Here is a 17,569-nt window from a genome sequence, read left to right on the forward strand (position 1 = left end):
TATTTTGTGTTATTTTTCCAGCCTACTTGCTTACAAAAATACTTGTTTGCAGCTTAAGCCAAGAGTATTTATGTAGATACCCACCCTTCTAAAAACAAGGTAAATTATCTTAATTCTGCATATAATCCATGCATTTTTACACCCCACCCTCACACCAACAGCCCAAGATCACAGCATATTAAGTTAAACTTATTTTGTCCAGTCTTCTCTTGTTATACTGTAAAGTATACAGTTCTTACAACTAAAAAAAGTACTTGTTTACTTTAATATCTTTAACACACACAACAGTCTACGAAATGACCCCTCCACATTTAAAATACCCCTGACTAGATACTAAACAAAATTGTTATACAATAAAACACACAGTTTATATCATAAAATGTTTTATGCAAGTACAAAAAAAGAAGAAAAGCTGTTTTACTTAATTACTTTTCCCCCTTTGTGTCCTCCTAAACATTAATGATGTAGAGTGGGGTATATGCTTTACAGTTCCCACAAGTTTAACAAAGTTCAGTCTTTTTGGCTACTTTTTCTTGCAAAGCCATATTTTACAAATGAGTGGTGCTTTATAGTCTCCCATTTATTCTCTAATTTCATTGTTGCTGTCTTCTTCCTGTTCGTCTCCAGCTCCCAAAACTGGATTCTGTTAAAGTCCAAGGTACTCCTGATTCTTCTGGGCAACTGTTTTGTTTTTTGTCTCTCAAGCATTCCATTAATTTTTTTTCCCTAAATGACTGGAAGCCATCTGTTTATACCAAAACTGAAACATGATCTGTTTTTTGCTGAACAGCTGCAATATTCTACCCAGCTAGTGTTTTCTGTTCACATTTTCTGGTTGATTTTCTTTCAGGGTCTCAAAATTTCTTCTTTACTAACATCCAGGCTGTGTACTTAACCAGCCAGTAACTGAAATTTTAGCCAAGCTGACATCACCATTGACTGTTATTTCTCAATTTCTGTTTTCACATTGGAGAGCTGATATTAAGCTGTTGATCAGTGTACATCCATCTTGGAAGTCCTGGTCAGCAACATTTTATCACTGATTAAGCTCATATCCATAGGCAGTGGGGATAATATTACTCCACTGCCTGTTGGAGCCTAGAGATTTAAAGGATCTTGAAGGTACTGTGTCAGAGATGAGATAAAGATGAGGAGTCCAACCCCCCCTCCCCATATCAACATCTCCTGTGGATGACCCCTTTTTATAGAGATGCTCTCAGGCTGATGATTTACAGCTTAAAGTGGCTTGTGGTTTTATTCACCCCATCAAAAAGCATCTGATGAAGTATGTGAATATAAAGGCCTGAAGAGCCCCAAGTCATTCCCATTGGAGCTTGTCATTAGGGATAATATCAGAACATCCAGGAGGAACCCTGCTTCTACTCAATCAGACCTAAAGAAGACTAATATCTGTTGTAAGCCAGTGTATGAGTGGGCAGAAGAACTTCAAACATCCCATTATTATTTCTTTTTGATCTATTTGGTGCAGCATAGGTCCCAGAGCCCACTGCATTTTGCCAGTCTATTCTAGGACAAGAAGTCCAAAGTATTGGACTGGTGTGGCAAGAGGATCTACTACTGTCCCATATTGTGATGTTTGCTACTTAGTTGTTCACCTTACCTATGTCATTTCCAGGTTCACATTTTGAGGAAGGTTCTAGGATATGTTAGATGACTTCCTGAGTGTGGCTTGAAAAAGGACCTTTGTAAGACCTTGCCTGTGGTCTCTACAGTTGGATGCCATGTGTGCTGCTGTCATTTTTACTGCAGTAATGTTATGGCTAAGGCTTTAGACTCGGATGTGTGTCCACTCTCATTGAGGAGCTGAGGAACTTTATCCTAAATTTCTTCTTTTTAGGGGGGGATGTGCTTTTTGGCTAGACTGCGTAACACCTGCTGAAGAAGACACAGGCCCTTACCTCTGTAGAGGGCCTTTATGATCCCCTTCTACCACCTACACTTCTTCTGTTAGACCTGTCCAGCCCCAGAAGAAAGAGTTATTCTAAGCATGCAAGGAAAGCTGTTAGACATCACACAGTCTTTCACTCTCCCAAGCAAGTGAGGCTGTCCAGGTTGTTGAATCCTGTAGCATGCCAATAGCTGGTCTGGGGCTGGTTTTGGCAGGAGGTTCTCTGAATTCTCCCCAAGTTGCAGAGACATGATGAAGGACCAGTGGGTGCTAGACCTGATCCCCTTTGGCCATGTTGAGGAGCTCATATGTCTTCCCCCAGAAGGATCCGTAGTGATTGGTCACTCTGTTTCAGCAAGCTGTTGGAAAAGCCTCTTGCTGTGCTGTTCAGGTGAGCAGTAGAGGCTTTCGCATTGTAGAAGGAGAGCTGAATGGGTTTTACCCTTGACTGGTCATGATCCTCAGATGAATAAGTTCTGTCCTATTCTGGATCTCCATGACATCAGTCTCCATATCATGCAGATTCACTTCAAGGTAGTCAAGCTGCTGTGGATTATGCTGTCACCCCGTAGAGGGGAGAAGGAGGGGTTGAAGGCTGTCTCTGGATCTGGCATTTCTTCCAGTACAAAACATTGCTGTTTGGGTTTTCCTTTGCACCCACTGAATTCTGAAAGGTTTTTAGACTTAGTGGCCTAAATTTTGTGTAGGGATCTCCTGTTCCCATACCTGGAGAGCTAGTTTCTGGTAGCCCCATCCTGGGACTTCCTGAAGGTCACCTTCCTGTGGGAGCTGACTTGATTGACAATCCTTAGGGTCACCATAAATGTAAAGAAGCCCTCAGTAACAATACCTCAGAGTAAGTTTTTCACTGATGTTAAGTTTGACAACCTCCATTATTGATCATTCCTGCCTATTGAGAGGACTCTGGAGGGTGAAAGCCTTTGTCTTTAGGGTATGTATGTATTGCAGAGTCCAGACCCAAGCACTTCTTCACTTCTGAGCTTGGTGCCCAAGGGTGTGGGTGCTGCAGTGGATTGTGAGATACCAGTGGCTTCAGCAGAACCATCACATGCTCACAGACCTTAGTTATTGTCGGACCCTTATCACCAAGCTCTGTTGTGTTGGATTATCCTGCTAGTGTGATGACTGATTTTCTTTTCCAGTAGTTGAATCCTTTGCAAAGCTTGATGGTGCACTTTGCTTGCAGCCTGGGGAGCCCTATTATGATTCTACAATGTGGAGAGACTGCAGTCATTCCTAGAGAGGGACCGCCACCCTTAACTAACTGTGGCTCATAGCAATCCTGCTGCCCAGGGAGGCCTTGACAAAACAACTTTTGGGACTTTAGTTCATGTGGACAGATAGTCCAGTCCTTCACGTGATATGTAAAAATATCAAGGAAGTACAAGCTCTCATTTCCTGCATGGAAGTGATAATCATTTGGCACTGGGTAGCAAACAGGGAGGGGAGAGGCATCCTTATCTTGGGTCACATCACTTTTGAAGTGAACAAACTGGCAGATCACTGTTAGCTGAGACATCTGTCCTCCCATGGAGCTCTAACTTGAAAGACTGCCTTCAGAAAGTGGGACATTCCAGAGTTTGAAAATTTTGCCTTATGGAAGGATGCAGTCCTCAGTTCATCAGGGCAAAGAGGAGGTAGAAATGGATGCATTCTCTTTTTGGGGATGTGGTAAATTTCTGTGTATCTTCCCACCATTCCTTATCAGGTCGACTTCATTTGGTCATAGGACAAAATTGTTGAGACCACATGTTCAACAGTTTAGTTCATTGATCTATATATATCTATTTATATATCTATCTATATATATATATATATATATATATATATATATATATACACATACACACACACACAATTGTGTGTAGTAGTATGTGTGTGTGTGTATATATATATATATATGTGTATATATATATATATATATATATATATATATATATATATATATATATATATATATATATATACATGCACAATTTTGTGTGTGTATATATGGCCATTTGATATATATATAGTTAGTGGGGGTGGGGAAGCCCCCCCTAAAAAAACTCTTAATCAAATAAATGAGTGTTGATCATATGGCCTGTATATATATATATATATATATATATATATATATATATATATATATATGTACACACACACACACACACACACACACACACGCGCGTTGAAAACTCATTCTTTTTTCTCCCTGGTTGCTGGGAAAGGCATATTTTAGACCCTGAGTGCCTTAATAGCTGTGCAATGAAACCTTTTGCTTCTAGTCAAGTGTGCCCACCAACCATAAGGGACAACCAGCTTCATTTCAAGGTGTAGCTTCTTATGTAGACTCCCTCAGTCCACCAGATTTTCCAGAAGGGGCTTCTGAAATTATTGAGGCTGCCAAAGCCTTCCCCTAATTGTTTGTGTGCCTCCATGTGAAAAAGATTCTCAGTTTGGAAGCAGTATGATGCACCTCCCTGGTCAGACAGACTGCAAGTGACTTTGACTTACCTCAGACACCTTTATGATTGGGTTCTCAGTAATTCCATTGTAAGGATGCATGTGTTAGCTGTTTTTGAGCATCATGACTGCATAGAGGGATGAGTTCTGACCCAGCACCTGCTGCTGAAGCAGTTCTGTAAGAGTCCTACATCTTTCTCTGAGGAACCTTTGCCCTCCGTGGAACCATAACTTCATGGTTTGATAATCTTGCCTATCCACTGTTTAAACCCACAAGTCCAACTCTGTTGAAATCCATTTCTGGGAAGGAAGTGTTGGCGGTCATTACTGCTGTACATCAGGTCTTGGTGCTTCATTTTCACTGGGAGCCATATCTGTAATAGCAGGGTGTGACTCAGGCCACCCCCATCACTTATTCTTGAGCAACTCCATTCATATCTTTGCATGACAAAAGCTGTGGGAGGGCTGACCTCATATCCTACCTGTAAAATAGGCTGAAGTTTAGGGCACACTGGCTGTTCACCTTTTCTCCAGTAGGAGAAGAGATTGTTTGCAAAACACTTTTTTCAAGAAGGCTGGTACCTGCTTTCATTTTTTTTCTGTCATTCAGCCCTCTCCTTTTCGGTAAATGCTGCAGCCAAAGCTCAGTCTACCTGAAGAGTAGCTTCTTTCAATCCTTGATTCAAAAATGTGCCTTTTGTATACATTTCTTCTGAGGCCACTTGTTCATCTTTACACACCTTCATTAAGCATTACCGTCTGTCATGACCCAAGGAGTTGGGTTACTTTTAGGAAGCTTATTCTCCAGGATTTGGCTATCTGAGCTATGGCCCAAAGCAGTCCGTTAGCTCTTTCCACCATGGTGATACTGCTTAGGATCAGCCCACCCTAGGACCCATCAACATATGCCATCAGTAGTATGTATAACAAATACTTTATTACTGGCTGCTTGTCAGAACTGCAAGACTCATAAATTGCAACTGTTGCATGTCCCAAAGATATTAAAGCCATTATCTGTGCTTTATCTTCCATGCTTTATACATTGCTTATATTTATAGTCATGTTTTATAGTTAATCCACTGGGCTGAGCCCAAAATAGGTCCAATTGAATCAGTGTTCTACCCCAGTAAATGAATTTAAATGAAATGACAAAACTCATTGTAACACCTTTAAATTGTTTTTGCCAACGTTCACATACCCCTCTCCCACTGCAGGCAGGTTGTGCCCTCCATATTCCTGCTACTTATATGTGCTAACTCTGAAATCACTGTATCTATAAATTTATAAATACTCTGAAGTACCTCATTGTTCAACCTATGTATTCTTCCTTTTCAAGTCTAAAACCTTTTTTGTTTCAAGAACTGCAGCTGCGATCTTCAGAATATCAGCTGACACCTCTTCATCACCATATGCATTAGATACGTTAGCACAGGGTTTGATTCCCTCAGCTTCCCTTTGTGTACTGTGTGACTCAACATCAGTTTGCCACACATTCCTCTGTGGAAATCAGGAATTTGGGTTAGGTTCCTCAATAATCTTCTAGACCACATGCGTAGTAACTGCCTGTGAATCTGTTCGTTGATCTACTAAGGGTCCTTTTCTATCTGTGAATGCAGAATATTTATTAAACCATGCAAAATTCCATTTGGGGAAATAATACCCAAATTTTCACCCAGCAATGAGGAACCCCCAAGTAGATCAACTGATAGAGTAAGACTGCATTGGTTATGCTTTTTATGATGGTTTACCCTATCAGTGGTACTGGAGGTAAAGCACTCACCTTCTAGGATTGCCATCCTCCAGTGCTAGCATGGCACTGCAAGTCCTCATTTAAGTGAGGTCATTAGATTAGCTCACAAAAGGCACATGCCTCAAAGCCTGGATGTTAAATAGATGTCCAGTCAGGAGTGCTGATACACACCATTAGGAATTTTTTTTTAAACCAGTATTATGCCAGTGTTGGCCTCTTTTCAGTATGTACTGCCTTTGTCTGGCGTAGAATCAAGCTTTATTTCCTGATTCTCTGGTATCATTCTGTGTTGCACTCATTGTATGCTAACTTGCATGTGTAGGTAATAGGAGACATGATACTGTGTTGCACTTAAGATCCTTTGATAATTCAGAGGACCACTGTCGCTGAAACTGACAAAAGATCATGCGAACAGCTCCCTTATCTGTCTGTACTACCTAGCCCTTCCTTTAAAGAATTTCTCAGGCTTATGTGGAAAAACTTGTATTAGCCTTAAGGCCCAGTGTTTTCTACAAAAAAGCACATTGTGTAGTTTCTGGGGAAGATGCTTAAAGAGGTCTGGTTTTTCCCTGTCTTGGGAACAATTGTTGATGATACTGTCATGGCAGCTTTGAAGTGTACCATCTCTGCCCTTTTGGTTCCCAAGAAGGCCGGTATTTTTTTGTAAGCCGCTGATTGGGAAGAAGAGTTGACTAAACATTCCAGTGTGCTGGCTCCTCCAGTCTCTTTACAGAGGGCACAGCATTTTAACACCTTGACAATCTGTCAAGGAGTCTAAGGCTTTAGACAACTGTGGCAAAATAAGCTATTCCTCTGCTACTTTGGGGGTTCATGGTCATCAGCAGTTCATCTCCTCTGTCACACTTATTGTCCCACTTAGGAATGCTTTGTATAAACTTGAGGCTTTCCTTGATCCTGGACTCTAGGAGAATCTTCTTGACTTTGTGGCTTCTGCATGAGATACCATGTATCCCACTGTAAGTCTGACTCTGCTGATGCTTTTGTCTAGGACTGCAGGTATGGGTATTTGCATTTTCCAGGATGGTGTGGCTAAATTGTTTTCAGGTTGTCTTTCTTGAAGGTGGAGTTCATGAATACATTGAATGCCAATTTCTTAGAGAACATGCTTTTCTTTTTTGGTCAAGTTACTCAGTACCTATTTGATAACTTCCTGAGAAGAAAGCCTGTATGGAAAAGCATTATGGTTTCCTTCTATCTACTTCCATTTTTACCTCTTCTAGACATGACCAGACCCAAAAAGAAAAGGCTTGCTCACATCTTGACAAAGGCTATTGTGTGTCACACTGTCTTGCTCCCTCCAATGCAGGAGAGCTCACTGAAGAGGGTGACCTTGTCAGCAACTCTTCCACAGTCTTTTTTCTGGGAATGCATATGAGAAGACGGTTCTCTTTGTTCATTCTTTTCTTGAAACAGCCATCACAAAGGATTAAGTTGTTTTGGATGTGTCTCTGCAGCCCATTATTCTGGAGCTGAATGACTCTTTTGCAGAAAAATAAACCCTGATTGATCAGTGTGTTCTAGTGAAGCTTCTTGGTTAAATCAATACCATGCTGCTCAAAGGGGCTGTAGAGACTGCCAAGCTTCACAAATCGGGTCAGGAGTTCTACTACCATCTCTTTCTGATCCTAACATGGATGGAGAGTTTCTGTCCCATTCTGAATCTCAGTGACTTCAGCCAGCATGTACAGTATGCTCAATTTTTTTATGGTCAGCCTACAAGGGAGCATTCTCCCACAGAACAGTTTAATGCTGTTTCCAAACATGATGGAGTCCTTTTGGCACATCAGCATTTGGACCATTCACAGGAGATTCCTGATGTTTGCTTTGAGTGGACATCACTTCTACTTCAAAGTATTGCCACTGGGAATTTCCTCAGTGTCCAGAACCATTTTCATGGTGTTAGCCATGGTGGCCAAAGCCTTACAGGAGATGGATCTCCTGGTGTTCCATTACCAGAAAAACTGGCTTGTAGTAGCTCATTTTGGTGAAAGCCTTTTTGTGTGTACTACATTGGATGCAGTCCTTGAGAGTGACCATAAATTGATGCAAGTCTTTTCTGAAACCTGATCAGAAGATAAAGTTTTCATTAGCTATAGTGGATTTGGCCACACTCTGATGAGTGGTGAGGTGTCATGTCTTTTGCTGAATGGGTGAAGTACAGCTCATGGTCAAGGCTTAGACTCTGCTGCATCTGTAGGGCTTGATGAGCACCATGATCTTCATGCTTCTGTTTGCACATCTGTAGATTAGGGTGTTACAGTGGACTTTGAGGTATCCATTTAGTTACTGTTGCTGTAATAGGGCAGCATAGACAATCATTAAAAAAAAATACAAAGAGAAGCAAGACCCCAGACGAGAAGATGGAGTATCTCAATCTGCATAGTTCTCCTGAGGCTTCTAGGTCCAACGGCATCTACTCCACAGAAGCACTCAAACAGCCACCAGCCCTGATGCCTCTTCACAGCTGAGGTTACTAATGATGGCTATCAGGTAGCCACCATGCCTCTTACAGCTGAGGTCTCTAGTGATGGCCCTCAGATGGCCACCATGCCTTCAAGCCTCTTGCATATCCCACTGGACTGAAACCTCAAATCAGTAGCCCCATGCTGGATGCTGTCTGGGATCTCTGTCTGGAACAGAGCTTAATAATCAAAACAGAGGACTAGATGAGATAATAAGGGGGTGGCTATTTTTGAAAAGTACATTCATGCCAGTTCACAAATCCACAGTGGCTGGTCACCTGAAGTTCAGCACTCAGCCAAGATTAACAAGATGTTTCTTGGGTTCATTTGCCTGTAACATAATGCAGCCTCCCTCCAAAGATTGGACTTGAATTAAGTAATGGTTTCATTTATATCTTGAGTGTCATGCATCCTGATACTGAACAAACTTCTGTACCAGAAGTTTCTCAGTCCAAAGAAAGAGACGAGTCTGCTCTGTGAAAGGCTCTGACTCCCCTCATTCTGAGAAGGAGGAGGAACTGAACTACAAGTCAGAGGTGTCCTCCTCCATATGACACAGGAAGAGAAAAGACTGTCTTCTGACTTTTCTAGAGGATGTGTCCTTTTAGGGTATTCTTGCGGTCACGAATCTCATAAAGCCTTTGACTCTCAGAAAAATGGACAAACTTTCAGGGAATTGGGGCCTCTCAAACCAGTAGCTGTTCCTTCAGTCCAGGAATCCATGTTGGATATCTTTGATGAGGTTTCCCTGAAATCAGATTCCCAATCCCTGCCCCATGAGGACTGAACATTTTTTAGGGTGCAGAATCATGCAAGTATCAAACGTTTGTACACAATTCTTATACCTGACCAAGATACAGTTTCCTTGGAGGTCTTATAAGGGAGCAAGACTGGCTCCATGGTGCAGTATGCTTCACACCGAGAGGGAAGGAAGATTACTCAGACATATTCTGGAAGATTTATACTTCATCAGCCCACATTTTTGAAATACAAGGAATGTGTCCTCAAGCAACTACAAGGTTGTTGTGGATGCGGGCAAGATGGAACCTTGAGGGCTTCCATCCTGAGCCACATCCAGATTGCTTTTCAGGTGGGAAACATGCCTTAAAATATGAGTATGAGACTCTGTATGTAGTATCCAGTGCTGCTGCTGTGTGATCTGATATCAAGAGACAGTTTTGGCACAGGACTCCTCCCCTGTCCAGGAATGTGAAGGCACAACTCTTTAATGGCCCCTTAGATAACAAATTGCTCTTCATGCCCACTTCTTGTAATATTTCCAAAAGATTGCTGGACAGAGGGAAACCATATAGTCAATAAAGCATGTTTGAGCACGATTCCAAAGTACAGTGGAAACGATCCCTACAAGCAAGGCTGTTGCTGCCAGAAGCAGGACAAAGGTAAACAGCTGAAGAGTAAGGAACCATCCCACAGAAGAGATTTACAGCAAGAGGAAGGCCATGGGGAGGCACACAGACCCCAAGCTCCAAGAGAAGCTATGGGTCTCCCAACGTTCATCCTTCCAATTCCAGTAATTCCTGCCTTACATTATATCATATTACCAACCAAGTCAGGCATAACCAAAGACTATAGGTTCTCTTCAGAGTTTGCAATAAGAACACAAAAAAGATATTTGTTATGAGTTCTCGACCACCAAGAACACCCCTTTGGCCCACTCTTAGCAGAGATTGTAATACAGGAAACCCTGGAACCTGTCCTTTACTCGGCAGGGGACAAGTTTTCTATTTAGGCTGTTTCTCATACCCAGAAAAGATTGTTCCTTTAGACTTACATTACCCCAGTCAAGATGAAACATCTTAAATATTCTAGAATTCAAGATGCTAACTCTGCAGGTCCTATTACCACTTCTAGACCCTCACTTCTTACAGATGTATACCTTCATATCCTAATTTTCAGTGGACTTCAGCAGTGTCTGAGGTTTGTGTCAGGGGATCATCACTTCCAGTTTGTCTCCTTGCCCCTTTGGTCTAGGTACTGCACTCAAAGAATTTAGAAAATGTCTGGCCCCAGTGATAGTAGACTGCAGGACTAAAGACATCCATGTTTACTCATACTTGGACATTTGCCTAATGCAGGCACAGACACAGGTGAAGATGCAGAGGGCATTGTAGTCTGCCCTGGATTTTCTCAGTAACCTGGGCCTCTCCATCAGTGATCAGAAGTCCAGCATGTGCCCAAACAGAAATGTAGACATGTCACAAAACTCAGTCTTAATGGCCAGATAGTTCTGAGCATACTAAGCTACATAGCAGCCATCATTCTGTTGGTTCCCTTGCCAATATTTTGTATGAAGATACTGCAGTGTTTACTAAAGAATACTTGGGACCAGTGATATCCGTCCCTGGGGTGCACCATACCAGGTCTGCTCTGTTTAAGGAGGAAACTGAAATGGCAGATGCAGCAACTGCAAATGAACGAGAGCATGCCTTTCAGACAGCTTACCCTTAACCAGTCCCTGACCATGCACTGGGGTTGGGTGGGTGGTTTTGGCATAATGGTTAGGGTCTTCATCTCATAGGCATCAGGTTCAGGGTTTGATTCTGGCTTCTTGGTATTGGCTAGGCTTAAAATGGCCCTTCAGAGAAGCTATTCGTCTATGAACCTGTGACACTTTGGGCTTAAGCATGTTGTACCTACACAGCTAACCTCACACTACAGCACACATGGAGACCTAGGGAACTGAAATTGCATGTAAACATATTCAAATCCTCAGAGCCTTCAAAGTAGTCTGGAAATGTGTGACACTGAATATCATCACATACAATGTCACATTTATGTGGTACATAAACTGGGGAGGGACATGCTTATCTCTGCACACTAACCATGCAGACCTGGAAGCAGCCACTGGAGTCCAGTGTACTCTTGAGAGCAGTGTGCATACCAGTGCAGGAGAACTTTGTGGCAGATCAGTTAAACAGGACCTCAGTGGATCCATGCAATGGTATGCTAGGCAGGGAAAGCTTCCTGACCTTTACTAACATATGATGTGTACCATAGTTAGACTTGTTTGCATCTCCAAATAACAGACATCTAAGGAAATTCTAGTCCAGAGCACCAAACAAATTACTTTGTACAATGGATGCCTTCTTCCAAATTTGGGTTGATCTGTTTATGCTTTTTCTTCCAATGCCCTTGTAATCTGGAGGAGAAGAGGCCAGAAATTAGCTTGATGGCCCCTTTCTTCTCAAGGCAATATTTGTTCTGCCACATGTTCCAGATGAAGTGAGAAACATCTACTACTGCTACAGCATGTGAAGCTTCTGACTTAGTGCAGGGAATCCCTGGTTCATCCCAGTCTGGCAGCACTGAAAAGTAACAGCCTAAAGGATATGACTTTTATGAGGGGCACGTTTATTCTCGGGACTTGCTAAAAGTGGTCAGGAAGCTAGAAAACCAAGTACAAGAAAATCATACCCATCTAAATGGGAGAGAGCTCCCTCTGTTACCAAAGAAGGAATTTGCTCACAGAACTGGTGGATGTGCCAGTGGTTTTCTAGTATCTGTGTGAGCTATTCTCCACTGGCTTAGCTTATGCCTCTGTAAAAGTTACATCTTTTATACTGGAAATTCTTAACCTTAACTCGCTTTGAACCAACTACTGCAATACACTTTGTTTCTAACCTGTCATTCCCTGTTGCTGTTACCCTTAGCTAGTAGAGCCTCTGACATCCAGGCACTGATATACAAAGAGACGTATTTGGTGCTCTGTAAAGGTAGGGGGACCCTGCACCCTAAAATCCCCCTGCTTTTTTAAGTGCCAATCCTTAGTTTTGAGAAAATATTCTTGGCAATCAATATTTTCTGCACACATCTTTGGTTACTTTGCATTTTAGACATAAACATAACAGACACGGAGTATGAGAGTCAAATAATTGCAACTGTATAAAAAGGTTATGTAGAACAAGTAGTTGGGGATAAGATAATGTTCTCACTAGAGGGTTCTGGTATTTTCCAAATTACTTCTGTCCTTTCTAGTTTGATAATCTACCCATTTTGCCCATTTCTGCATGAACTTCTGTCTACCTCTTACCTTTGTTTCTCCTCTGTCCACAACATAGCAGTAAGATGCTCAAGTTCTTATAAAGTACTTTCCTTTTTCTCTTTGTCCATTTACAGCTGATACACTTTTCCCCAGTAATATTGTCAGTGCCATCAGGATTTGATCCTGAGAAAGCAATGCCACTTTTTCCTGCCAACCTAGTAGGAAGAGGGAAGGTACAGAACTACTTCTTCAGTACAAAAATAATATGGATTGTTTTTATAATGGCATTTGGAACTGTATGTATTCAGCACTGACAGGATGTTTTCTTAATTGCTTTGTTCCCAGTTAATGCAATGCATGTAGTTTGAAAATTTAGTGACGCTAATTGATTATATTATACTAAAGTTAAAGAATGTTTGCTTGCATGTTTCAAACTTGAGCCCTGAGATGTACAGGAAGAAATTTAACAAAATAGAAAAGCAGATGAAATTGTGATGGGAATATATGACAGAAATCTGCACTTGTTTTCATAGATGGATGTAAGGTCACTGCATCTGAAATGCTTGCAGATCTTTTGGTTAGGGAACAAACCCCTAAGTACTTTATCTGCAAATTTGGGAATTTTGTTGACAGGCTTGTATATTAACACTGCTTTGGAGATGTTGAGGAGGTTAGATCTCTGTCTAGCTAGCAGGTTGCCATTGCAGAGGAGGGGCACCCCGCACTGCATTGGGTATAAGGGGACTCATGGGTCAGCCTAGAACATCAGAGCAAGTTAAACAGGAAAGGGGCAAACCCCATTTCTTTCACATTCTTAGAATTTTGGGTTAAGTATTCCAGATATAACCAAATAGGGACATGTACCATCTCTTTAGCAGTAACGCTAAAGAACAAAGATCTCAGAAAGCATCAAGCAAGACTTGGCCTATGACAGTGGTGGGTTAAGTAATGACAACAGCTGTACCTGTCACAAAAACTCTGTATCCTATCCATTGCTATAAGTGACACAGCCTCTGACATAACCATAGTCAAGCCTGCAGTGTTCAGACAGGAGCACTTCTTGCCTGGGCAATCAACTCCAGCTAGGGCCTTGGGTGGAAACCTTTTCATGTACACTTGATCTGAGTTTATCTGGAGTGGGAGGGGGGCAAGAGAAGTCTGCAGGCGGCTGTCTTAGGACATTCCTGCTGATGTTGTAATAGGGAATGTGTTTGACAGTGCAGTACCTTGTGTGCATGCTGTTACCAACAGCTGACATAGAGACATTGATGTGGGGGAGGCAGTAGATGGCAGACCCAGTGAGGGGGCCACACATCTCACTGGGGCTGGTAATGTGGCAACTTCCTCTGAAAAAAACTGAAGAGTACTGTAATCACTAAAATTTGTGAGCTGCTCAGTTTCAGTGATCAGATGTCTGAGCCACAGCAGGGTAATGGTACTGGGTTTCCATAGAAAGTGGTACTTTAAGAGAAAGGTAGGTGATCATAGTCTGCTAGAACTCTGGTCACCACTGGCGAACAGTACCAGGAAGGGGAGCTAGAGAGGGTCATTAAGGAGTTGAGGCAAACTCTGCTTTCATATGCTACTTTATAGTTCTTGTAGGATGTAGCCAAGGAAAGCTGCTGACACTCAAGGACAGGGGGAGTCCACATACTGAGACAGAAGATTATTGTATAGAGAGTGGACCTTCAGGGAAGTGCTATAAAGAGAAGTAATACCCAGGATCTACAGATAAGCACTTTTGGCCATAACCCACAATATTCCCTTTCCATGCCATATACAAATTGTACTGTATGATGGTTTACATGTAATTCTTATTGGCCAGAAATTGCATAAGATGCGACAGAGTACTGCAGGAACTTTGTCCAGTGCCAAAAGGGTACTGAGGCTATTTTGTGATGCCTTTGCTTGTTTTTGTGGAACTGTTTCTGAGAGTTGTTATGGATATTGTTGACCTCTGAGTGCTCAAGTTTTGTAGGTAAGAAATTTGTCCTAGTAATGGTGAATTATGCCCCTAGATATCCATAGATGGTGGCTGTAGCTTCCCTGAAGCAGAGAAGGTTATAAATGCTTTTCTAGACATTTTCAGCAAGTTGGATTTCCCTGGGGATAAACAGATGGATAGAAGTGTCAGTTTTTTCAGGCCTACTGTCATATTTGTATAAGTATTGTGGGGTAAAGTAACTAAAGACTACCTTATACTGTCCAGATGGTCTGGTGACGAGATTAAACTCTACACTAAATACCTTGCTGAGAGCATTTGCAGACCATTTCAAGAGGGAGTGGGAAAAATACCTGCAAATCTCTATGTAGACAAGGAGGTTTCCTAGGAATGCAAAGTTTCTTTCACCTTTTGAACTGCTTTATGGTCACAGGGTAAGGGGGCTACTTGATTTAATTCATGTTGAGTGGAAAAATGAGTGTGATTCCCACAAAATCTCTGTTGTGGTGTATGTCCTAAACTTGAGGACTAGAGTTGGTGGGAGGTGAGCTCATGGGGTTGGCCCACATGTAAATGGGCCGATAGGCCAGGATGAGGTTGACAGTCAACATGGATCAGCAAAGATTTCAAGAAAGACAGCATTGTTTACAGAGACTGCAGTTAGGTGAAGTTAGGAAAATGGAGAATTACATAAAATATGCTTTACATACCATGCCGTAAGGATAATAAAATATTTAATAAAAGAAACGGTCTTCTATGAGTAAAATTTGCTGTTTGCTTATAGCTATTCTTTGCCTTTATTTCTGTGAATCAAGTAGGAAAACTGACAAATGTTTTTTTTCACTAGTGACCCTAACAGAGCTTTTGGCAGCTGAAAAACATGAAATACTAAATATCAGAAGATACTGTGATTTATATATAAAAATACAGATCATTTACCAAATCAGGATTATACAGAATTTAACATACTTACAGGGCATAGCCATTAACAGTACATTATGCAGTATTTATTCTAACATATTGGAAAGACGCATAATGTGAGTAAATAGCAGTGGAGCACAATATGACAGTGGGCTATATTCCATGTGTAGACCACCAGGGTTATATAATCCAAACTATGTATTTAAATATGAACATTGCCTACATATGTGTAGAGGTAATGATCAGCTTTGTTCTTTTCACTGTAATGTTTCTCCAAAAGTGTAAGACTGCAGTTTGCAACTTTTGTCTTTTCTACCCTTTAGTCTTTTAAAAGCTTATAATGAATGTACAACATTAACAGACCAAGAGAAGATGCTTTCCTGTATCAAATGTGGAAAACTGCAGAGGTGAGTTTTTTTATTTTCTTATTGCTTGATACAGATATTCAGAATATTTTTGTTCACTTCATATCAATGTCCTCCTACAATTAAATGCCATTAACAAGTCCTGAAAGCATCTATTTGTCATCATATCTATATTTGATTAATTTCATGTGCTCAACTTTAAGAACTACACAAACTAGCATTGTGGTAAAATCATCTTCTAGGGTCATAGGTAGGTTTTAGGCGAGCTGCCCTTGCAGTTTATTTTAAGCGCCTGTTTCCCATGCATGAATTAACCTATCTCATTTGGTTAGAGATTGGTCTTACTCATCCCATGGTCAATAATTATATATTACCTCTAATGAGAATAACTGAGATCATGCCATAGATAATGGAGGGGACCCACATATGGATAAAGCATTTAAGAGCTGCATCTGTCCATTAGTAGTATAGTGGCAATTCTGGGGTAAATTTTCTGTTTCCTAGCCATAGATCTAAGTTGTGCTTGAAAATGGAAAGGATGAACTTTGTTTTATGTGGATGGGGAGTCTGTTCTATATCAGCAGTATCTTCTGCAAAATGTACCTGTCCCTCAAACCATTCTGTGATGCTACAGAAGATGCACTGGTATCAATCATCTCATTTGCTGCTTTCAGATTGTGCATGAGAGAGTAGCCTGAACAAGTTTAACATGGTTTATTTTCTTAAGCTTATGAATTTCTTTTACTGTTCACTGTCTTTGCTCTTTTGTTTTTTTGTTTTACTCCTGCCTACATTTTGTTTACTGGAATCTTTTGTCCAGAGTGTATTACTTCAAGTCACTACACATTACTTGCTGCTGACTGAGGTACCTTCAGGTAAAGTACTAAAATATTAACGTAAGGATGTAAGGTAGTAAAGTTAGTTTGTGTTGCTTGGGAGTCGTCCTTTATGGTCTGATGTTGACCGAAGTGCCGCCAAATAAAATATTGAAAATCTGAACCTAAGAATTTAAAGCAACACAAGTGCTTGTCTGTTTCACCCACGTATGGACTTGGCTCTTGTTTTCTCTTATTGTCCCTGCAGGGTGTGCTTAGGATTCAACTCTGATGGAAAATCAAAGAAATTAGTTGTTACATCTATTTATCTCAAGTGATATTGGTGCCATTGAAAACAAGTCCCCTGTACTTGATGCATTCTGTTGGCAATTTATATAAATCACCAAGGATTGTCAGTGATGTCAATAAAAATAAGTCAGTCCTCTTTTACTGGGTGTGTTGTATTAACGATTTATGCAAGATCACTTAAGATGTCTGCCACTTGGGAATTTTGTTATTGTGACCTGAGATCCTCTACATAAAGGATAGCTGTGGTCAGATATTGCCAAAATATATAATGCGTTTTGTACCCTATGTTGACCTCTACAGTATTAATGTCTGCAGCTCTATAAATACTTACATCCATAATCCCTTTTTCCCCTTTTTTGCACATGGGGCCGGGGTGTCATTTTAACAGTAACAATCATTTGGAGCTAATTTTTCTGCACCAACGTGGCACTACAAGAGCTGCCATATAGATGTGATTTTGTTTGTTAGCAAAGGCTTCTTCCAAGAGTGCAGTCTGCATCTGTACAATATGGCATCATATTGCCTTTCATTATTTCAGTGTCCTGCCTCTGCTGACTTGGGTTATTGTTCTAAATTAATGCAGTTATTTAGTGTCACTGGAGATAA

At 41.1% G+C, this 17,569-nt stretch overlaps 1 protein-coding gene across 1 annotated transcript in view; it reads left to right on the forward strand.

Annotated features, from left to right (window-relative positions):
• MUS81 (MUS81 structure-specific endonuclease subunit) overlaps positions 1–15,885 on the forward strand; it is a 597,219-nt gene extending 581,334 nt beyond the window's left edge. The window contains exon 16 of the mRNA XM_044060324.1: positions 15,798–15,885. Within this exon, the coding sequence (XP_043916259.1) occupies positions 15,798–15,885 (88 nt within the window). The remainder of the gene's footprint in view (positions 1–15,797) is intronic.
• The last annotated feature ends 1,684 nt before the right edge of the window (positions 15,886–17,569 follow it).

This window comes from Protopterus annectens, chromosome 2.part0 (genome assembly GCF_019279795.1).
Source record: "Protopterus annectens isolate FY-2018-M chromosome 2.part0, PAN1.0, whole genome shotgun sequence".
Taxonomy (NCBI): Eukaryota; Metazoa; Chordata; order Ceratodontiformes; family Protopteridae; genus Protopterus; species Protopterus annectens.